At 36.1% G+C, this 25043-nt stretch overlaps 1 protein-coding gene across 2 annotated transcripts in view; it reads left to right on the forward strand.

The window, feature by feature from the left end:
* The window catches only part of LOC100253517 (protein PIR), a 123294-nt gene that overhangs the window by 40888 nt on the left and 57363 nt on the right, over window positions 1-25043 (forward strand). For both annotated transcript variants that reach the window (XM_059736341.1, XM_059736342.1), the window contains exons 12-16: window positions 4327-4420; window positions 5013-5228; window positions 9650-9861; window positions 12310-12457; window positions 23939-24107. In XM_059736341.1, the coding sequence (XP_059592324.1) occupies window positions 4327-4420; window positions 5013-5228; window positions 9650-9861; window positions 12310-12457; window positions 23939-24107 (839 nt within the window). The remainder of the gene's footprint in view (window positions 1-4326; window positions 4421-5012; window positions 5229-9649; window positions 9862-12309; window positions 12458-23938; window positions 24108-25043) is intronic.

Consider the following 25043-nt stretch of genomic DNA (forward strand, 5'->3'; position numbering starts at 1 on the left):
CAAAGATCAAATTCTTGCTGAGGAAGTACACAAGAAAGATTTGGGTGAAGCAACAACATCAAATTGTGCCCTAAATATTGGTACCAGAGGTAAGAGTTATGATAGGAATTTTTACCAGGCTATTGTAGATCGAATTCAAAGAATGGAAGAGGAAAATCCAAATCTTGGCGAAATGTGGAATGTTGGAATTGTGGCAAGCCTAGTCACATAAAGAAGAATTGCAGAGCATTGAAGGACCTGTACACGACTTGTGTGCTTTGGTGCACCCTTTTGATAGGTAGTGTTATTATATTTTTTGCTTGCTTATTAAGAAGGCCAAATATGAAGAAGAAAAACCTGAAGCCTTAGGGTGATACTTTTACACAAGCTTTGGTGAAGCTTAACCATTGAGACTATTGCCAGTAAAAACAAACCCTTCCCTTGCCCTAAGTCATCCTTAAACCTTTTTTTGATTGGAAACGACACAGAGATATATTGATAGATAAAAAGAAGTACAAAAAGAAGGATGAGGAATCCTCTCGCCATAGAAAGCTAAACTACAGTAAATTATACTGAAAAACAAGCGAACACTCTAAAAAGACCATTCCTTATGGAGTACACACCGCTAACCAATCAAGTTGTATCACATTAAGGGGAGTCTCCATAAAAACCTTGGAACAAAAATCCCAAAGAGAAGCAAGGAAAACAATAGAGTCCCAAAGATACTCTGAATTCCTTGTTTTATCCTAAAAAATCCTCGCATTTCTTTCCCACCACACAACCCGAATAAGAGCGATGCTTGCAGCTTGCCACAAAACTATCCCCCTCTTAGAAGAACCAAAACCATTAAATTTGATGGACATCATGTCAAAGATGCTCCTCGGGGGGACCCAATCCATCTTAGCTAACTGAAATAACCTGTGTCACAACTCAATCGTCAAAGAGCAATGAAGAAAAATATGATTTGCTGATTCCCATACTTCATGCACATAATACAAATATCAGGACTAAGGGCTTTGTAGGGTCTTCTCACTTGTAGCATGTCATTAGTATTCACCTTCTTGTGTGCCACTAATCAGACAAAGGACTTCACTTTGAAAGGAACTTGAGAATTCCAAACGAACTTAGAAGGGAAAACCTGAGGAGATCCAGAAAATTGAGATAATGCTAGAAAGAAGGATTTAACTGAAAAAAGCCCTGAATAAGATAACGGCCAAAATCTGGCATCTGGAACCGAAGGAGATAAATGCAATCCATTGAGAGACTGCATGAGGCCTTCTAAGTCCTCTATCTCAGAATCTGACAGGTTACGATGGAAATTTAAATTCCAAGAGAAAGGACGAGTAGGACCGAGAACTGAAGAAATAGGGATGTTTTTATCCAAGACTACTCTAAATAGTCTTGGATATTGGGTTCCCAAAGGTTGGTCCCCCCACCACAAATCTTCCCAGAACCGAATTCTTTCCCCATTTCCTACCACAAACCGAGTAAACAAGGAAAACTCCTGAAAGACTTGTGCAATAGCCTTCCAAGGATAGCAATGTGACCATCTGACTAAAGTGTTAGCATCCCAACCATTGGAGTGTGAACCATAAATGCTTAGTATGACCTGATGCCATAGAGCTGAACCCTCTCTAGGGTACCTCCACAGCCATTTCCCTAAAAGAGCGAGATTCCTCAGAGAAATATTCCCAAAACCCAAACCCCCTATTTCCTTTGGTTTACACACAACATCCCACCTCACTAAATGATCTCTTTTGCCTTCCCCAATCCCTGACCATAAAAAATCCCTTTGCAACCTCTCAATTTTTGTAGCGACTGAAGCGGGTAACTTAAATAAAGAAAGAAAGTAACAGGGCATATGGGTAAGGCAAGATTGGATAAGAGTTTTAAATCTGCATATTGAGTCCTACCTAATCACATGATGTTTAACATTTCTCCCAACCTTTGACCATAAGAAATCTTTCTAATTTTCACAAATGTGGAAGCACCCTAATTAGGATTCTAAAGATAGAGGAAATAGGAGGGACATGTGCAAGGCAGAATAAACTTGAAGTGATTCTGTCATCTAACAGAAGAAGGACCTTGTTCTAACCATCTGAGTTTTTAGGCACTTGACGATTGGATTCTAAGAAGTAGGATCTCTCAAGTTGCCATCTAAGGGGATGCTTAGGTAACTCATTGGCCACTCAATAGTACACAACCTAGGGAAGACAGTAGGCATTAAAGCTGGTTCTTATCATCTTTTGGAAAGATATGATACAAAGAAGCTACTTTGCAACCTTTGTGATATTTGTGGTTTACGAAAGATAAACTATATGAAATTAATCAAAGGCAAATTGAATAGGGAAGATTTTCTTTGGTCAAGGGTTGGTGAAGGAAAGAGAAACCATCTCATTAGTTGTGAACAATTGTACAAGCCTAAGTTGGAAGGAGGTTTGGGAATAGGGAAAATTTAGTTGATAAATAGCATTCTACTAGGAAAATGGCTTTGGAAGTACCCTAGGGAAAGTGATGCTCTTTGGAATAAGGTAATATTGAGTATCTATGAGACTCATCCCAATGGTTGGGATGCCAACGTTATAGCTAGATGGTCACATCAACCCCCCTAGAAGGCCATTACGCTAATTTCCCAGGATTTCTCATGTCATACTTGGTTTGAGGTGGGAGATGGAGCAAGGATTTGCTTTTGGGAAGACTTGTGTTGGTGCAAACCTTTTTGTTCTTGATTTCTAAATCTTTTTAGAGTTGTGGCAATTAAAAATCCTCGATTTCATCTATTCTTGGTCCCTCTCTTCCTTTTTCATGGAACTTTATCTTTTATCATAACCTCACCAATATGGAGATAGAGGACCTAGAAAGACTCATGTCCTTCCTTTTTTCATGTACTTTCGAGACCGTCCGTCCTTGATAGGAGAGCTTGGTCTTTACTTCTTCATACATATTCGTTGTGAAATCATTCATTTTAGTCTTATCCAATTTGCCAACTCCTATCCCCTTCTCTCTAGAAAAACTCATTTGGCAATCTAAAACCTTATTTAAAGTCAAGGCTTTTGCATGGTTAGTGGTCAATAGGAAGGTCAATACTAATGTCAAGCTACATGTGAGAAAACCTCATTAAACTTTTAGTTCTGATTGTTGCATTATGTGTATGAGGAACAGTGAATCAGTTGGTCATCTCTTTTTACACTTTGATGACTTTGGCTTCGACATAGATTATTCAGCCTAGCCGGGCTAGCTTTGGTCTGGGCTAGATTTGGTCTGGGCCAGATTTGGTCCCTCCTAGGTGCATTTTTGACATAAGGACCATTTCCTTTAGAGGTTTTGGGAGTACAGGTAAAGGCAAAACTATTCGAAAAGTTGCATGCCTCACATTGATCTAGATGGTATGATGGGAAAGAAATGGAAGGACTTTTTAGGATAAGCGGAGAAGTTTAGAGACAATATGAGAATTAATATACTTCTAATTCCTCTTATTGGGGTTAAAGAACTTCAACTTTCAAGAGAACTTCAACTTTTAAGGGAACTCCTCCCACTGTTATTCAACTCAATTGGAATTTGGTGTGTAATTAAGGGGTTAGAAGTACAAATCTTGGAGCAAAGATTCTGCCTTTTTGTAGATGTATTGTTCCTTAAAGAGAGCACAAACACATTTCCTTGGTATAGTTTTAGGGTGTATCGGTAATATCATATTGATCTATTATTTTGATTACAGTTTGTATATTAAAATCCTCCCACTGTTATTCAACTAAATTGGAATTTGGTGTGTAATTAAGGGGTTAGAAATGCAAATCTTGGAGCAAAGATTCTGCCTTTTTGTAGATGTATTGTTCCTTAAAGAAAGCACAACCGCATTTCCTTTGTATAGTTTTGGGGTATATCGGTAATATCATGTTGACCTATTATTTTGATTATAGTTTGTATATCTGTGAAGGATTTCTCATCCTTCAATGAAATATTTCAAATTTTTATTCAATGAATTTTTGTTTCTGATCAACAAAAAGAAAAAAAAAAAAAAGAAGGCAAACCGATTTTTATTTTTCTTCATTTTGTTGAACTGATATTCTAGTTTATCAGTTCGGTCCAACTTTCAAGTTATCAATAAAATACTTGCATTTGTCTTGATTTTGGGAATTTTATTTATTTATTTCATTAATGAGATTATATAGGTCTTGTTTGGTTGTTTAGTTAGCCCCTTTTTTTTCATCTCATATATGCTATAAATTCTCCTATGAACTCAATTTTTCATTTGCATCCTTTAAATGGAATGTTAGTGTCTCCTACAATTGTCTCAGATTTTGTATATGGTTTTATCTTTTGTATAGTGAATTCCTTGACTTAATTCACTTATCAGAGACATTACCTGATCATCAATCACATTGGAGCTATTCGTTCTGAACATGATGATTTCACTGTTCGTTTTGCTTTATCCTTGAACCAGGTTCTTCTCTACCCTTGGAACTCTCCTTTTTTCTCATCTCATGTATTATTATTATTGTTATTATTATTGTTATTATTATTGTTATTGTTATGGTTATTATTCTTATTCTTATTCTTATTCTTATTATTGTTCTTATAGGTATTATTATTGTTGTTCTAATAGGCTAGTGGAACTTTAGACCTTCTTTTGCTCTATAAGTTTCTAATGCATGTATCCTGCTCCTCATTATTGTTCTAATAGGTAAGCTATTATTATTGTTCTAATAGGTATTATTATTATTGTTCTAATAGGTAAGCTAGTGGAACTTTAGATTGCTCTATAAGTTTCTAATGCATGTATCCTGCTCCTCATTATTGTTCTAATAGGTAAGCTATTATTATTGTTCTAATAGGTATTATTATTATTGTTCTAATAGGTAAGCTAGTGGAACTTTAGACTTTCTTTTGCTCTATAAGTTTCTAATGCATGTATCCTGTTCTTCATCCTTAATTATTATTATTGTTCTAATAGGTAAGCTAGTGGAACTTTGGACTTTATTTTGCTCTATAAGTTTCTAATGCATGTATCCCACTCCTCATCCTTAATTGTGCAGTTATTGTTATTGAAATCATCAGATAGTGCAGATGTTGAGTGGTGCAAAGAGGTTAAGGGAAACATGTACGACATGGTTGTTGAAGGTTTTCAGCTTTTAAGTAGATGGACAGCACGGATTTGGGAGCAATGTGCATGGAAATTTTCTCGCCCTTGCAAAGTTTCAGTTCCTATGGAATCATATGAAGCTTCAGGTTCATTTTCTGACTATGAAAAGGTATTACTTTATTCATGGCCTTGATTGTTTTCTTTCCCTATTGATCTGTGATGGTTGTACTATGAGATTATATACTTCTCAATTCATATTTCTTCTGTTGATTTCTTATGTCAGTAATTGTATATGCGCAGTTTGGCTTGTTGGTTGTGCTTCTGGTGCTCTATTCAATAATGGAGGCATTTATAATGATTAATACTTCATATTCTTATTCTAATTTCATATTGTGGTGCTTCTTTTTTGTTAGTCTAGTATACATTGTGGGCCCATATTCTAATTTCAGAGGTTCTATGGGATACCATTCACTTCCTTGCTTCTTTTTGGGCTTCTTGCACCACGTTTTTTTAAGGGCATTCCCCTTAATGTGGTTCAACTAGATTGGTTAGCGGTGTGTAGGTCCAAGGGTGTGGACTAGTAAGGAGAGTTAGCTTTGTGTAATTACCAAATAGCTTTTTACTTTTGGTATTCATTATGTTTAGATCTCTTTTGTGGGAGGATTCCTCATCCTTCTTTTGTACTTCTTAAATGTTTTTTCAATATAATTCATTGTTGTTTCCTATCAAAAAAATATTCTAATAGTTTAGGCATTCAGGAAAGTTTATTGTCTAATGTGGTATCTAAGCTATGGTTAACTTGAGGTCTTGAGTTCAGTTCTTTCCTACTGTTTATTTTTTGATCAGAAACAAAATGTATTAAAATTGGGTAAAGCAAGTACATGAGAAGGATGAGAAATCCTCCCCAGGTTTACAAAAACTGATCAACAAAGTGGAGATAGGTTAATATTTCTTTAAAAAATTTTTAATGCATAAATGGTCCTTTCAAAGTAACTGGTTGTTGATTTGTGTTATGAGCTTGGAGTCTTTATATTTATTGCAGCGTTATTTACAAGGCATTGAGCTTGTTGGCCTCCATACATGTTGTAGTCTTCTTTCTGGCTTGTCTCTAATAGTTTATATGAAATTGGATTTGGTGGGTTGATACGGAGTTGGGTGGTCCCACTACCATTTTGTCGGTGGTCTGAATTTAATGCTAGCAATAAGGTTGAAAAACCTTGGGAAAGAAACCTCAATAAATGGATTAGGTAATGTTGCGGTGTGAAAAGCTCATGCTTTGGAACAAATTTGGAATAGAATGTGAAATGAAGTGAAGGATACTTATTTGACCAGGAAGTGGGTTTTAGAAGTACTGATTTAGAAAGGATGTTGAATTTTGAGAGAACCTGGTGGAGGCAAAAATCCTCTATGGCTGAAAGATGGTGACAGGACCACTAGGTTTTTTCATAAAGTCACCAAAGCCTCCCTAATCACCTTATTAGCTAGATTGAGATCAATGGGGTTTGGTTTCCAGAAGCTGATGATACCAAGATATGGGTATCTGACATTTTATACTGTTTGTGTTTATTTATTTGTGATTACAAATTTATGATGTTTTTTGCATGTGACTTTGCTTTTAGGACAATGGGTTTTTAAGCACTTCTCACAATCTGTTACAGCAAACTGAACCAAAAGCTTCAAATCTCCATTGTTCTCTTCAATCACTGTTGACAATTTCTTTTTCTGAAGAACCTCCACTTTCCATCAGCTTTGGGATGAATCTATAAATTTCAGTTTTGATAATTGATATTTACAACCCCTCGATCTTATCCTAAGGGTAAGGCCAGTCCTCTCACCTTTGTCCATTTTCACCTGAGAAATTCAATTGGAATTCAATTGCCATTTTCCATGATTACATTACCAATTTCTTACATAGGGTGTCCTCTCTGGAGATGTTTCAAAAGAAATCCTTTTGGAGAATGTTTTAACAGGAAAATAAGAGCTATATATTTGATATTTAAATAAAAAAATGAATCAGAAAAGGGAGACACATAAAAAAATACCTACCAATAATGAGAGTTTTGATGCAAACAGTAGCTTTGAACCCCACTTTTGTTGTAACAACTCTGCCTTATTTTTTCGTATCTCTAAAATAAGGATGACCTTGCACACACCAATGTGCTCAACCACAATCCCCTTCTATTCCCCGATCCCTGTTCTAGACTCCTCTGGAATCAGTACGAAAGGATGTCTTCAGTGCTCCCACTTTTCAGATTTTGATGAATCTCCGGTTCTTGTTCCAGCTGATTTTGAAAACTGTGCTCTAGAGCACCATCTGAATTTTCTGGTGAAATCAATGTCTCTTTCATTAGGCAGGATCTTTCCAGTTGCTCAGCGATCCACAAAATTGCCTCCTTGAACCCAAGAAAAATCAGCATGCTTCAGCTTCTGTTTATGATTGTGAAGCAGACTTTTTCTTTCCTGTGGAGATTCCATTGCTATGCTTGGGCTGTTCTTTCTCTTGGATTCCACATTTAGCTAATCATGTTGCAGATCAGTTAGCTAACCAAGCAAAGGGGTTTCTTTTTTAGGGGATTTGTATTTTTTTTATCCTTTTGAGTAGGTTCTTTGGTTTGTAATTGTCATAGCATTGAACTGTATAGCTGTTTTGCTTCTCTTTTCAAGAAATTTTTTTCTTCTTTCTCTTTTTGATTAGCTTTTGTATTTTTGGAAGGATTTCCTCTCATTTGCTTGTACTTAGGAATTCATATCAATAGTTTGATTTTTATCTTAAAAAGAAAAAGGGAAATAGAAAATGGAGAGCAAAGATAAAGGGAAGTGAAATTCCAGGGGAAGTTTTTGGTTGTCATTTGCAACTGCAATTACCTGCATGATGTTTTTGAACTTGAAGGGATTTTGGGCTTTATATTCATTGCATTCTACATGTGTAATTCATTGATAAATTTGACTATTTCATACATTGATTGGAAAAAAAAATGGAAAATAGGATCCCACCTTTCTAATATAGTATCCATCTAATTTAAATCTAATAGTTAAACCTTAAAAATGAATCTATCAAAACTCTCTAAATCTTTTGTGCAAACTTCAAAATTATGAGATCTCATGATTATTTATTTATTTTTGATCAGAAACAAAGAAGAATATATTAATAGAAGAAAAGATACAGGAGAAAGAAAAGTTACAAAAGAAAGAGAAGAAAGCAAGGGGAGGATGAGAGGTCCTTCCTACACAAATTGAACAAAGGAGAAAACTCCCAACAATAGAACTCTAAAAACAAAGAGAAACCCCAACAATCTTCAAATTTTTGAAGCGCAAACTGCAATCCAGTTGAGTTGTAAAACACTTAGAGGAACTCCTCTAAAAGCTTTAGTACAAGAAGCCCATAGAGAAGAATAGAACCGAATTAAATCCCATAACATCTCTTCCGTTCTCCCTTTATCCTCAAAGATCCTATTGTTTCTCTCTTGCCACAACATCCAAATCAAGGTAAGGCAAGCGATTTGCCAAAGTGTCTTGCCTCTTAATGAGTTCCCCAAGCCTTTAAAAGTAATAACCAACATGTCCTCAAAACTCCTTGGAGGGACCCAAACCAACCCTGCTAGATTGAACAACTTGTGCCAGAATCCAATGGTAACAGGACAATGAAGAAAAAGGTGGTCAATCAACTCTTCACTTCCTTTGCAAAGAATGCACCATTGAGGACAGAGGGATTTGTAGGGTCTTCTCAATTGCAACTTATCATTAGTAATAAATCTTCTTACTTTTAGAGGAAAAAGCAAAAAACATGTTTAATAATCATGAGATGAGATCTCATGTTTTTTGCTTTTTCCTCTAAAAGTAAGAAGATTTATTACTAAAATGTTTTTTGGTTCCACTTCTATTTTGTAGTTTTTTTTTTCTAAATTATGTTCTAATTTTTTTTTTAGAAATTATGTTTAATAAACTTATTCTTATTTTTTAATTTTAAAATTTAATAATAAATTTTTATGATCAAAGCATCTTGAGGAAGAATGAGCGATTTTGAAGATTAGAAGTTCTTTAAAGTGGAGGGAATAAATTATAGAGAGATGTCAAAAAAATGGGAGTGTAGGATGATTAGGGCTTTGATGTTGGCGAAGGTGTCAAGTGGGGAGAGATTTTGTAGATAGAGCTTTTTCACAGTCGAAGAATGAGAGAGAGGAAAAGAGAGTGGAAGAGTGAGAAAGAGAGGATAAGAGTAGGATACTCCACATGGAATCCACTTGCTAGTTTCTGCTATGAAGGTGATGCTGAAAGGGGCATTTTGGGAAGTAATGTCTAAGTGCATGAACCTCTAAAATTTTCAAACTTATAAAGATAAATTTAATTTTAAACAATTGGCTTCCTTTTTCCCTTCTTTTTTTTTTTTTTTTTCCAAAATAAGTTACCAAAACACACTTTTCCCTTTATTTATTCATTTATCTACTCTTTTGGATGAGAAATGATTTTAATGAGAAAACAAGGAGAACAAGATGAAATAACAAACAGTTATTGTTATTGAATAGCATATATATGTCATCTATATCTATTTTCTTTTCTGATTTGGTTGTATTCTTTTTAATCATCTTGTAGGTGGTACGATATAATTACAGTGCAGAGGAAAGGAAAGGTCTAGTTGAACTTGTGAGCTACATTAAGAGCATTGGATCAATGATGCAACGGTGTGATACATTGGTGGCTGATGCTTTATGGGAAACAATCCATGCTGAGGTTCAAGATTTTGTGCAAAACACTTTAGCGACTATGTTACGTACTACTTTCCGAAAGAAAAAGGACCTTTCTAGGTGGGCATTTGCTTTAGTATTTGTGGTTTGACCATTTGACATTATTTCACTGTCACAAATACTTTCTTTTTGCTATATGAAATTTGGCAACTTCAAAGATTGGCCACTATGTTGATTGTACTACCTTCTGGAAATTTCTTAATCTTTGAAGTTATTAATTTCTTTATTTTTATCTTTGGCAACATTCTTGGAGAAAGTATAGACTTTTGTAAGCAAAATATCCTAATCATAGGGCTTGATTAGCTCTAAATGAGCTATTTTGTTGCATAGCTATTAATATTAGCTGGTACAATTAATCAACTACTATACAAATTAGGACAACTATAATAATCAACTATTGGCTAGGTTGGCTGTAAATTAGTGATTAGGACAACTGTGTGTTGGGTGTTAGACAGTAATATCTATATATATGTGTGTGTGTGTGTGTGTGTGTACTATTTTTTGATCAAAAAAAGGAATTGGTTTTTCCAACCAATATGGTACCAGACCCACTTTAGTTTCTTAGGGTCAATTTTTTTAGCTTCTCCGCCCCACCTTTCTTCCTTTTTTGGCATCTTAGTCCTTTTAATTTTGGTGTCTCCGCCTCCTTCTGCCCCTTTTTGGTGCCTTTTGAATCCTTTTTTTCTTTTTACCTTCAGTTTTCAACATGGCTGAACAAACCTCTAATAAGAATTCCATAGTCCCTAATAATCCCGAGATCACGGCCCAAAAATATCAATGATAATAATTTTCTTGAGTGGTTTCAGTCTACCAAACTCTTTCTATTAAGTTGAGGGAAGATGGGGTATCTACGTGGGACAATAAAAGAACAAAAACATCCTAACTTTGAATAGTGAGAAGCTGAAAACTCTTTGATCATTTAGTTGCTAAATTCAATAAAACTAGAAATAACCAACCCTTTCTTACTTCTCTCCTTGATGAAGGAGATTTGGGATGTTGTTACACATACCTATTCAAAGAAGGGAAATGCTCTCAAGTGTTAAGTTGACAAACAAGATTCATGCAACCAAATAAGGAGAATTAACAGTCATAGCCTATTATAATACATTAAAGGTGTTATGGCATGAGGTGGAACTATTGCTAAAGACCCGAACACACCAAATTGACATCCTAGACTGAATAGAAGGCCATAACAAGGAACAAGAATGGAAAATTTTCCAAGACTAGAAAGAGTTTTCAAGTGGGGACTACACTAGGTTCAACCTCAATAGCTAATGGACTCGTTTCAGGTGATGAGAATCTGCCTTATATGAAGGAACAACTTGATATTTCGTATAAAATCATGGGGAAATTAGAGGTTACTCCTACTTCTACTTCTTGTGCTTTTGTACAATCAGGTACACACCGTAAAGCTCTTACAACCACTGTTGTATCTAATTTTAACTCCTGGATCATTGATTCAAGAGCTAGTGATCATATGACCAAAGAACCTAATTTTTCTTGTCATAAATAACCTGTTCTGGCAAACAAAAGGTGTAAAGGAAATGTGTTTGTTTCACTAAAGATTACCCTCACTTTTATACTGCATGTCCTAAAAATGTCTTGTAAACTTCTCATAAAAAAAAAAAGTCTTGTAAACTTTTGTTAATTAACAAACTTGCAAAAACTTGCAATTGTTCAACTTTTTCCCCAAATTATTGTGTTATCTAAGACCTCAGTTCGAGGAAGATGATTAGCATTGCTAAAGAGAGAAATGGCCTGTACCTAGGCATTGAGGAAGGAGGGAAAGTTCAGGCTTATCAAATAAAGAGGACTGCTGAAGGATTTTTTGAAAGATATTGGTTGATGCATGAGAGATTAGGACATCTATGTTTTACTTACCTATAATGGTTGTATCCTAAACTTCCTAGATAACTCTATGTTCAAGTGTGAAGTGTGAGTTAGAAAAAAACCATTGTGTTCCCTATCCTTTAAGTAATAAAATAAGTGAAGTTCCTTTCTCAATTGTACATACTGATGTGTGGGGACCCTCATGGGTAACTTTTCTTTTAAGAGCTAGGTGGTTTATTAGTTTTATCGATGATTGCAACGAAACTACTCGGGTGTATTTGTTAATGGGAAAATTTGAAAATATTCCCATCTCGCAAAACTTCTACAAAATGATATAAACACATTTGGGTGTCCAAGTATGAGTGATTGGATCAGATAATGGAATTGAGTATTGCAATGAAAGTCTAAGTACATTCTTCACTTAGAATGGAGTTCATCTTTGCAACAAGTGGGAAGGTCTTTTAAGTACATTCCTGCATGCTCAGATTGTTCTTCATCAAGTTGATACACTTTTAAAATTTTGTATTTGCTATGATGGGATTCATGAAGTGCTTAAATGCTGTATCAAAACAATCATTCTAAAAGTAAAATTTATATTCGATAAACCTACTGCTCATTTAGATTTTTGGTTCAAATTTTCTAATTGCTTGTTTGCCGTATGTAATTGAAAACTTTCAGGATTCTTTCTGATATGCGGACCCTTTCAGCAGACTGGATGGCAAATACGAGCAGACCTGAATCTGACTTGCAACCTTTACAGCATGGAGGTGAAGAAAGCAGAGGAACCTTCTTTCATCCAAGGCCCGTTGCACCAACATCGGCACAGGTTGTTCTCTATAAATTTAGTTTTCCCTCCTTAATTTGACTCATTATTTATTATACAACTGATGTTCATTTGAGGCTTTGGTTTAACTGTCTTGAAAGTGTTTATATTGCCAATTTTAATGATGTGGTTAGCTTTATTACAACCAGTTTGTTTCTTTCTCTAGAGTATGTAGCATTTTGTTGTAAAGTGCTGCCAGTTACGATGAGAATTATTGTAATCCTCTTGTCGATCTTTAGTCATTAGAATTATGGTTATGCCATTATTTATTTATGTTGGAAAGTTTAATATATCAGCTAAGATATTGCCTAGATCCTAGGAGATTTTCTAGTTGTATTTTGTGTAAATATAGGATTAGTCAACTTCTGTAAATTAGGAAAGTTTAAAATAGAATAGTTGTAGTAGTTATTTTGTTCCTTAATTTATGATTTGTATGGCCTATAAATAGGAAACTTGTAAATCATTTTTTATTAATTAATGAGAAGTGAATCATATGAGTTTGATTCCTCTTCATATCTCTACATTTAGTTGGTATTAGAGTAGGAATTTCTTTTTTGATTTTCTTTGAGAAAGCCTTAGAAGAAAACCCTAGAATATCTTGGACTTATTCCACGATATACTTCTCTTCAAATCCTACTGTTCTCCTCTGCTATTCTAGCCTTACACCATGTTTGAGGTATCATTTTTGTTTCTTTGATTAGAAGCAAACATAAATATTAATTAAGAATAGAAACATGAGAAGGATGAGGAATCCTCCCCATGTTGTACAAACCCGATCAAAAGAATTAAGTAAACCTCCACTAACCAAGGAAGGCTACACAAAAGGCTTATACTAGTATAACAACTCTTGGCCCTGTAGACCCAACCCTAGGGTGTACATTTTGAAAGCCAATTAAGTTGAATTACACTCAAAGGATAGAGTTTAAAAATGCCTGTATAGTAAGCCCAAAAAGAAACATAGAAATGAAGCAAGTCCCACATCATCTTCAGCGTCTTCCAAATATCCTCGAAAATCCTTGCATTCCTTTCTCTCCACACAATCCACAATAGAGAGAGACACGTGATCCTCCAAAGAGTCTTGCCTTAAATAAAATTCTCAAAACACTTGAAGGAAATTACCATCATATTGCAAATATCGTCTGGCTGAACCCACACTATCTCAACCTATGAAAAAAACCTATGCCACAATCCTAAAGCAATGGGATAATGCAAGAGATGATCAATCATCTCTCTACTACTCCTACAAAGAATGCACCAATTAAGGCTAAGGGTTTTGAAAGACCTTCTCAACTATAGCACGTCATTGGTATTTACCTTCTTATGTGCCACTAACCATGCAAAAACCTTGACCTTAAAGGGGACTTTTGATTTCCACAAAAAAATAGCTGGGAAAAAAGGGACAGAATTTGAGTCATTGGATAAGACTGAAAAAATGATTTTATAGAGAAAATTTCTAAAGAGGATGGTACCTAAGCTATCACATCTGGAACTAAAGGAGTGAAATGAGCAAGGGAAAGTAAGGACATTAGTCTTTTAAGATTCACAATCTCCACATCAGTTAGATTACACCTAAAGATGAGATCCTAAGACAAGGAAGTGTTATTACCCATGATAGCTGAAATAGGACGGTTTTTAGTTGTGGTGATTCTGAAAAGTCTTGGAAATTGTAAGCAAAGAGGTTGGTCCCCCTACCACAGATCTTCCCAAAAACGAATTCTGGTCCCACCCCCTACCACAAAGCGAGTGTGTAGAAAAAACTTGAAGAATATGTGCAATTGCCTTCTAGGGGCAATGATGTGACCATCTAATTATATTGTTGGTGTCCCATCCATTAGGATGTGTTCCATAGATACTCAAGATGACCTAATGCCAAAGGGCAGAACTTTCCTTAGATTACCTCTAAAACCACTTACCTAATAAAGCTTGGTTCCTTAGAGAATTTTTCCCAAACTCTAACCCATCAGACTCCTTAGGCTTACAGACCATGTTCCAACTGACCAAATGATCTCTTTGACCCTCTCTAGAACCCGACCATAGAAAATCTCTTTGTAATTTCTCAATCCTCAAAGCTATTGAAGCTGGAACCTTGAAAAGAGATAAAAAATAGTTTGGGATGTGCAACAAACAAGACTAAATTAGGGTGATTCTACCTCCTAAAGACAAGAAGACTTTTTTCCATCCATCCAACCTTCTAGAGACTCTATCCAGCACTGGATCCCAAAAGGAGATCGATTTGGGTTCCACCCTAAAGGGAGACCCAAATACATTAAAGGCCAATAAGAGATTGCATAATTAAGTAGAGAAGCCAACCTGACGGTTTGATCTTGATTAATGTTGATTCCAGAGAGAGTGCTCATATTTAGATTAATCCTTAGCCCCAATAACCTGCCCAAACACCAACAAATTGGCTTGAGAGATTGCAACTCTTCTAAGGATGCTTTAGAAAAAGAGATGGTGTCATCCACAAATTGTAAATGAGACGCCTTGATCCTATTTTTTCCCACTAGAAACCCCTCAAATAAACCTCTTTCCTCATCTCTCACAACCAATCTACTTAAAACATCAACTACCATGGTGAAGAGAAAATAGGAAAGGGGATCTCCTTGTCTTCGACCTCTATATGCCTTAATCCACCCCTTAGTGTTTCCATCTACTAAGATTGCAAAAGTCATTGAAGATAAGCATCCCCTCATCTAGGACCTCCATCTTGAACTAAACCCTTTTCTTTCAAGTTCATGGTCCAAAAAATTCCAATTGACTTGATCGTAGGCTTTTTCGAAATCAATTTTGAAGACTACCCCTTCCTTTCTTGATCTCCTTTTCTCATCCACTAACTTATTAGCAATCAAGGCAACATCCAAAATTTGCCCCCCCTTAACAAAAACACCTTGAGTTAAAAAAATAGTGCCTTGGAGGACTTTATGCAATCGCCCTGATAGTACCTTGGCTATGATTTTGTACAAACTAATAACCAAAATGATGGGTCTATAATATGAGATCCTGCTTGTTTGACTCTTTTTTGGCAATAGAGCAATGAAGGTAGCATTAGTGCTTTGATTAATTATCCCATTGTTGTGAAACTCTAAGAACACTTTTAAAAGATATCATTTGAATCCACCCTTGTTACTACTTAAAAAAAATAAAATTGAAACCAAGGTTTCCAATACCAATTCTCATTTTGTCCAAATAAAAAATATCCATTTGAATAAAGACAACTGTTTGCGTTGGTCTCAATCGGTTTAAACGTATGTTTGAGGGAAAGAAAAGATTGGTTATCTAATTAGAGATAAGAAGGCACCTGCAAAGGAGGACCCAATGTATGTTACTTGGGATGCAGAGAATTCCATGGTTTTGGCATGGCTTGTGAATGCCATGGATGAAGACATTATTTCCAACTATATATGCTCTTTGACTACAAAGGAACCTCGGGACAATATCAACTAGATGTACTATGATCTTGGCAATCAGTCTCAAGTTTATGGATTACAACTGCAATTTGGTGAGATACGATAAGGAGGAGACAACATCACCAAGTATTTCAATTGTTTGAAATGGCTATGGCAGGATTTAGATATGTTTAATGATTACGAATGGAATAATGTGGATGATTGTAACCACTATAAGAAAATGGTGGAGATGAACCGGATTTTCAAATTTCTTGCTGGTCTAAATATTGAATTTGATGAAGTGAGAGGAAGAATAATTGGCCGATAACTTCTTCCTCCAATAAGAGAGGTTTTTCCTGAATTTAGGAGGGAGAAAAGTTGTAGGAGTGTCATGCTCGGAAAAAGGGGGGGTGATGGATCACTTGAGAACTCGACATCAATCATTGTTGATGCTGATGCAAGCTGGTCCTTCATCAACCAAAGGAGATATGATGAGAAACCTCGAATATGGTGTGACTACTACAACAAACCTTGTCATACTCGGGAAACCTATTGGAAAATCCATTGGTCTAAATATTGAAAATGGTGGAGATTAACCGGATTTTCAAATTTCTTGCTGGTCTAAATATTGAATTTGATGAAGTGAGAGGAAGAATAATTGGCCGATAATGAGATTCACTCGGCGTTGATGGAAAATGCAGAGTGTATAGAAGTCCCATTTGTAGAAAATGAGATTCACTCGGCGTTGATGGAAATGAATGGGGACAAAGCCCCTGGCCCGGATGGTTTTTCTGTTGCATTCTGGCAAAACGCATGGGCCTTTGCCAAAGAGGAGATTATGGAGATGTTTAAGGAATTTCACGAGCATAGTACCTTTGTTAGGAGCCTCAATAATACTTTTCTGGTGTTGATTCCTAAGAAAAGTGGGGCGGAGGATTTGGGAGACTTTAGACCCATCAGTCTGTTGGGGGGCCTATATAAACTTTTGGCTAAAGTCTTAGCTAACAGGCTCAAAAGGGTGATTGGTAAGGTGGTATCTAGTGCGCAAAATGCCTTTGTAATGGGGAGACAAATTCTGGACGCGTCTCTAATTGCTAATGAGGTGATAGATTCGTGGCAGAAGAGAAAAGAAAAGGGTCTTATCTGCAAATTGGATATAGAAAAAGCCTATGATAGCATTAATTGGAACTTTTTAATGAAGGTCCTCCAAAAAATGGGCTTTGGGAACAAGTGGGTGGGATGGATGTGGAGCTGTGTATCTTCTGCTAAATTCTCTATTCTTGTTAATGGAGTGCCAGCTGGGTTTTTCCCTAGCTCTAGAGGGCTTCGTCAAGGAGATCCTCTATCCCCTTACCTTTTTGTTATGGGAATGGAGATTTTGGACGTCCTCATCAGGAGAGCAGTGGAGGGGGGGTATCTTTCAGGATGCAACATTCGGGATGGTAGTAGTACTTCATTGCATATTTCCCATTTGTTTTTTGCTGATGACACGATTGTGTTTTGTGAGGCAAACAAAGATCAAGTCTCTCATCTTAGCTGGATTCTCTTTTGGTTTGAAGCAGCCTCGGGTCTTCGTATGAATTTAGCCAAAAGCGAAATAATCCCAGTTGGAGAAGTGGAGGAGATTCAGGAGTTGGCTGCTGAGTTAGGGTGTAGGGTGGGGTCCTTGCCCTCCCATTATTTGGGTCTCCCTCTAGGGGTACCAAATAGGGCTTCTTCTATGTGGGATGGAGTGGAAGAGAGGGTCAGGAGGAGACTTGCGCTTTGGAAAAGACAGTACATTTCCAAAGGGGGGCGGATCACTCTCATAAAAAGTGCCCTGGCTAGTATGCCAATCTTCCAAATGTCTATCTTCCGTATGCCTAAGTCCGTTGCTAGAAGGGTGGAGAAAATCCAAAGAGATTTCCTTTGGGGGGGTGGAAATTTGGGAGGTAAAATTCATCTAGTAAAATGGGATGTGGTCTGTACAGAAAAACGCAATGGAGGGCTAGGATTAAGGAGAATAGCCACTCTGAATAGAGCCTTGTTGGGCAAGTGGATTTGGAGGTTTGCATGTGAAAGGGATAACCTTTGGAAACAAGTGATCTCTACCAAATACGGGCAAGAGGATTATGGGTGGAGGGCTAAGAAGGTTAGTGGGGCGGCTGGAGTTGGGGTCTGGAAGGAGATTATGAAAGAATCTGATTGGTGCTGGGAAAATTTGTCTTTTCTGGTTGGGAAGGGCTCCAAAATCAAATTTTGGAAAGACAGATGGTGCACTGATACTCCATTGTCCCAATGTTTCAACCATCTCTTTGTCCTTGCCGTGCATAGAGATGCCTCGATTGAGGAGATGTGGGACCATCATTCGGGTCAAGGAGATTGGAATCTGATTTTTGAGAGGGATTTCAATGATTGGGAGCTGGATATGGTTGGTGATTTGCTCCGTACTTTGAGGGGCCATAGGCCTTCCCTGGAGGATGACTCAATCAAATGGAGGCAAGGAAGGAATGTTTCTTTCAGGGTCAAAGAAGCCTACAGGTTGTTGGATAAATCTAATGCCTCCTTGTTTCCCGCAAGGGGAATATGGGTGGATAGGGTTCCAATGAAAGTCAGTTTTTTTGCTTGGGAGGCTACTTGGGGGAAGGTGCTCACTCTGGATAAGCTTCAGATAAGAGGGGTGCAACTTCCAAACTGTTGTTTTTTGTGTGGTTGTGCAGAAGAGAATGTAAATCATATTCTTTTACATTGTATAGTGGCTAGAGCCCTCTGGGATATTATTTTTGGGTTGTTAGATATTAAGTGGGTTTTCCCAGAAACGGTTAAGGAGGCTTTAACCTCCTGGAGGGGCTCTTTTGTTGGGAAGAAAAGGAAACAGATATGGAAATCCATTCCGTTGTGTATTTTTTGGACGGTTTGGAAGGAGAGAAATAGGTTAGCTTTTAGGGGGGGTGTGGTGAATGTTCAGAGGTTAAAGAATTCTTTTGTTTGTAATTTATGGAATTGGGCCAAAGTGTATTTAGGTGAGGAGGCTTTCTCCCTTATAGGCTTTTTGGAGTGGATAGCTTCCACTTGAGGGGAGGTAGTTCTTTCTGGTCCTTTTCTTTTTTGAGGCTGTATCCATCTTGTATACTCCCTGTATGCTTTGTGGCGTCTAGCCTTTTTTAATGCAATCTTGTTTACTTATCAAAAAAAATAATTGGCCGATAATGTCTTCCTCCAATAAGAGAGGTTTTTCCTGAATTTAGGAGGGAGGAAAGTTGTAGGAGTGTCATGCTCAGAAAAAAGGGGGGTGATGGATCACTTGAGAACTCGACATCAGTCATTGTTGATGCTGATGCAAGCTGGTCCTTCATCAACCAAAGGAGATATGATGAGAAACTCGAATATGGTGTGACTACTGCAACAAACCTTGTCATACTCGGGAAACCTGTTGGAAAATCCATTAGAAACCTATAAACTAGAAAAGTAACAAACCTAGTGATAGAACTAGCCATATGTTTCCTTCTACTAATGAGACTGAGACAAGTCTAAGTCCCTTCAGAAAATATCAGACATAACATCTTAAATTGCTAAAGTTCAATTTGTGATCTTGTATTTCTAATGGTTTTCTTGCTCAAACAGGTAGTAATCCTAGTGCTTTCCTTTGTTGTTTAAGCTTTGCACCATGGATTATTGATTTAGGTGCATTAGATCATATGACTAGTCTTTTCTCATTTATTTAAATCTTATTCACCTTGTTCTGGTAATCAGAAAGTAAGAATTGTAGATGGTAGATTCTCATTTATTGCAAGGAAAGGTTTAATTAGTTCTTCAAGTCCCTAATCTTGTCTGTAATCTTTTGTTTGTGAGTAAATATCCTAGGATTCTAGCTATCATGTCATATTCTTTGATTCTCACTATGAATTTCAAGATTAGAGCTCGGGGATGATGATTGGCAATGCTAGGATGGTAGATGGTCTTTACTATTTTGATGACAACTTCTTCAACAATAAACGAGCTCAAGGCTTCAATAGTAGTGTAGATTCAATTTCTATTCGTGAACTAATAATGCTTTGTCATCTTAGATTAGGACATTGTAGTTTTCCTTGTCTAAAACATCTATTTCTTGTATTATTTTAAAATTTGGATTCTTCTTCTTTTTAGGGTGAAAGTTGTCTTTTATCAAAAAACCATCGAGTTTCTTGTATTTCAAAACCGTATTATGCATCAAAACCTTTTTATTTAGTTCATGGTGATGTTTGAGGTCTGTAAAAGATTACGACTCTATTTGGAAAAAAATGGTTTGTGACTTTAATAGATGATCATACTCGATTATGTTAAGTATATTTGATGAGTGAAAAATCTGAAGTGGAAAAATTATTCAAGGATTTTTACAGTATGATTGAAAACCAAATTCACACAAAAATTAGTATATTTGGCACTGACAATGGAACATAATATTTTAATCAATCATTTGTGAAAAAGCCATTGAGTTTCTTATATTTCAAAACCGTATCATGCATTAAAACCTTTTTATTTGGTTCATAGTGAAGTTTGAGGTCTGTAAAACATTACGACTCTATTTGGAAAAAAATGGTTTGTGACTTTAATAGATGATCATACACGATTATGTTAGGTATATTTGATGAGTGAAAAATCTGAAGTGGAAAAATTATTCAAGGATTTCTACAGTATGATTGAAAACCAAATTCAAACAAAAATCAGTATATTTGGCACTGAAAATGGAACAAAATATTTTAATCAATGCGGGAAACTTTTTGAAAGAAAAGGGTATTCAACAGCAATCCACATGTCGCGATACTCCTTAGCAAAATGGTATTGCTGAAAGAAAAAATCGACATTTACTTGAAGTAGGATGGGCCATACTGTTTTCTATGAATGTTCCAAAATACTTGTGGGGTGATGCTATTTTAACATCTTATTTGATTAATAAAATGCCTACCTAAGTTTTAAAGTATACTACACCATTAAAGTGTCTTAAAAATGCTTTTCTTGAATCTAGGATAACTTCGGATTTACTATTGAAAGTGTTTGGCAGCACAATGTTTGTCAACATTCCTAGTTATCTTCGATAGAAACTATCTCCTAGAGCAGAAAAATGTGTGTTCATCGGGTATGCTCCAAATAAAAAAGGGTATTTAGTACTATAACCCTAAAACTAGAAAGATTCATATTAGTATGGATGTTTCTTTTTTGGAAAATCTACCTTATTTCAGCCAAAACTATCTTCACAGGGGACAACAAGAGAAAAGAAGATCAGTTTTGGGAAATATCTGTGCCTTTGTCTAATCCTTCTTTTCCCAAGCCAGTTAATACTCGATAAATAGTTGTTCTAAATAATGAAAGTGAAGGAAATTCTAATCTACCTTTGATGAATATAAATGTGCCACATAAAGGGGGAGAAATACTACAAAATGATTGCAATGATCCTACATTTGAGATCATGGTTTATACTAGAAGACATACTCATCATAAAAGTAAAGATCAGTATACAATCCTGGTTCTGGATTAATCATTATCCCCAAGATCTGTCTCCTCAGATATTCCAGGTAATCCCTCAGTTTCAGTTCCTTCTATTGTTGTACTTCCTAGTACTTAACCCTTAGATCTTAATGTTCCCATGACACATAGGAAAGGAGTTTGAACATGTACCAAGCATCCTATTGCTAGATATGTGTCATATCATAGACTTTCCATTAACCATAAGACATTTTTTTTTTTGATTGGAAATGACACAAAGATATATTGAAAGAAAAAGAAGTACAAGAAGAAGGATGAGAAATCCTCCCGCCAAAGACAACTAAATTACAGGAAAATACACATAAAACAAACGAACTCCCTCTAAGGACCAATCCTTATGAAGTACACACTGCTATCCAATCAAGTTGAATCACATTAAGGGGAGTCCCCTTAAATGCCTTGGAACAGAAAACCTAAAGAGAAGCAAGGAAAACAATAGAGTCCCAAAGGAACTCTGAATTCCTTGCTTTATCCTCGAAAATCCTTGCATTTACCTCTAAAATATCTCATATGTTTATTCCAAGAACCATTTAGGAAGCTCTTGATCATCCGGATTGGAAGTTAGTAGTTCTAGAAGAGATGAATGCTCTTAGAAAAAATGGCATTTGGGAGGTTATTGATTTACTAAGGGAGAAGAAGATTGTAGGATGCAAATGGATGTTTATAGTTAAATGCAAGGCTGATGGTAGTATAGAAAGGTACAAGGCAAGATTGGTGGTGAAAGGGTTTGCACAAACCTATGGGATTGATTACCAAGAAACATTTGCTCCAGTAGCCAAGATAAACTCAATCCGCATTTACTTTCTCTAGCTCTGAACTCTAACTGGTACTCACACTAGATGGATGTAAAAAATGTGTTCTTAAATAAACTTGGTAAAGATAAAGTTTGTAGATTGAGAAAATCATTGTATGACCTTAAACAATCTCCTAGAGTGTGGTTTGAACGTTTTGGAGAAGCAGTGAAAGGTCATGGTTACTGTCAAAGTCAAACTGATCATGCATTGTTTTATAGACGACACTCGAATGGAGGGAAAATTTCTATTTTGATTGTTTATGTGGATGATATAATCTTGACAGTTGATGATAGTGCTGAACTTGAGTGACTAAAAAAGGTGCTTGCAAAGGATTTTGAAATCAAGGACTTAAGTGCATTGAAGGATTATCTTAGAATGAAATTTTCCTGGTGAAAGAAAGGTATTTTTGTCTCCTAATGAAAATATGTGCTTGATCTACTTGGTGAAATAGGTCTACTAGGATGTAAGTGGCCAAGACACCTGTTGAACCCAATTTGAAGCTACATCCTGTCAAACCTGAAGAAGTGGTGAATAGGGATAAGTTTCAAAGACTAATTGTAAGTCAATTCATGCACTCACCAGGACAAGAACACTTTGATGTTGTTTAAAGAATTTTAGTTATTTGAAGGGAACCCCAGGAAATTTTTTATTGTTTGAGAACCATGGTCATCTACAAATTGAAGCATACACTGATGTAGATTGAGATAGGAGTGTAATTGATAGAAGATCAACCTCTTGCTATTGTACCTTTGTTGGAGGTAGCTTGGTCATCTGGCATGGTAAAAAGCGAAATATGGTGGCAAGGAGTAGTGCAGAAGTTGAGTTTAGATCTGTTGCTCATAGAATTTGTGAAGTGTTGTGGATTAAGGGACTTCTAGAAGACTTGAAGATCTCTAGTCCATTACCCATGAAGGTATCTTGTGACAATAAAGCAGCAATTTCTGTTGCTCATAACCTAGTTTTTTTGATAGAAAAAAGCACGTTGGAGTTGATGAACACTTTATCAAAGAAAAGCTGGACACTGGACTAATTTGTATGCCTTATATTCCAACTACCGAACTGACTGTGGGGCATACTTACCAAGGGGCTACAAAAATAGCTATTCAAGAATTTGATTGGCAAGCTACCAATGGAAGATATCTTCAAACCAGCTTGAGGGGGAGTGTTGGAAAGTTGAATATCTCGGCTGAGATATTTCTGAGATCCTAGGAGATTTACTTGTTTGTGTAAATATAGGATTAGTCAACTTCTATAAATTAGGAAAGTTTAAAATAGAATAGCTGTATTGTATTTTGTGTAAATATAGGATTAGGAAAGTTTAAAATAGAATAGCTGTAACAGTTATTTTGTCCCTTAATTTATTCTTTGTAGGGCCTATAAGTAGGAAACTTGTAAATCATTTTTATTAATTAATGAGAAGTGAATCATATGAGTCTGATTTATCTTTATATCTCTGTGTTTAGTATTTATTTATTTTTTGCCCTTATATATTTCCTTATTTATTTTTTTATCTAAAGAAAACTAATTCACTAAAGAGAGAATACTGATTAGTTCTAATCTAAAGTTTTCTTGCTGTATAAATTTTCTTCTTGTGTGGTTATGGATCTTATTATTGTAATGTTCATTATGCAATCTTTTGAACTACAAAAATTGTTGAATGCAGTTCAGCATATCTTTTTTGGTTGCTAAATTCACTGATCTTTTCATTTTTGAATTAAACAGGTGTGCTTTGGGCATTGAAAAAAAGTACTATGGTTTATTTTTAGCTAATAATACAAATATTTATATAATTTTTTTTTCAGGTGCATTGCTTGCAGTTCCTGATATATGAGGTGGTATCTGGTGGCAATCTGAGGAAGCCTGGGGGGCTCTTTGGAAATAGTGGTTCTGAGATTCCTGTTAATGATCTAAAACAGTTGGAAACCTTCTTCTATAAGCTTAGCTTTTTCCTGCATGTGCTGGACTATACAGGTTAACTTCATACCTGATCTCTTTTGTCATAATTTAAGTTGAAGGAAATGGTATTTTCTCCTGGAATTTTTCCTGCCAGGATGATAGGGTTTGAAATCAGTTTGCAAAATTGAGCTCAAATTTGTGGCATGTTTTTGACCCTGGATTTAACACATCACATGTGCTCATTTGTAAGAAGAATGAAATCATATCTTTTCTTTCTCCTTAATATTTTTTGGAATACTGAATAGGTGCTTCTAAAGATAGGAGGATGCCAAAAAGAAAATTTTCAACCAAATGAAAACATGCTGTCCCAGCTTCTGTCACACTGAGGAATGAAACTCGACATTTTCCACTTGTGCAGTTTGTCATCCGCATCCTATTACTCTAAGGGAAAACTGATGAAGGATTTCCTTTAACCATATCCTGGAAACTCCTTCATTAATAAAGTTGGAAGTGGCAGAATTAGCAGTAAGAAGGGTCATCTACCCTAGAATAAAGGTCTCTATAGGAAGACAAACTAATGAAGTTCAACTGACTAGCTTAGAAACTATCATTCAGAACAGCAACAGGGGGTGGTGCAGGGTAAAACTAAGGTGGTTTTTTTGCTCTTGGTTTTGTTAATGAGGAAGAATAAAAGAATAGGCAAGAGAAATAGGATGCTGTAGAGATGATGCTTATTTTTTATAGAGGTTTTAGAGGAGCTTCAATGATAGACAAGTAGAGTCCTTGCTAGAACCGTGCTTATAGTCCAGGTGGTTTGACTGGAGAGGAATCTTGGAATTTATGAGGATAAATTGAGGCTGCTTGAATCCCACTATCTTACCTTGTTATGAGGCTAGTTTCAACAAAATTCTTAAGTAGTCATCTAGGCATTATTCTGTTGAATGGAGAGAGAACGAGTAGTAGATTGGTAATAGGACTCAGGTAGGGGTTGCTGCCATATGTTCCATGCTT

The sequence above is a fragment of the Vitis vinifera genome, chromosome 4 (assembly GCF_030704535.1).
Source record: "Vitis vinifera cultivar Pinot Noir 40024 chromosome 4, ASM3070453v1".
In the NCBI taxonomy this organism is placed as follows: Eukaryota; Viridiplantae; Streptophyta; class Magnoliopsida; order Vitales; family Vitaceae; genus Vitis; species Vitis vinifera.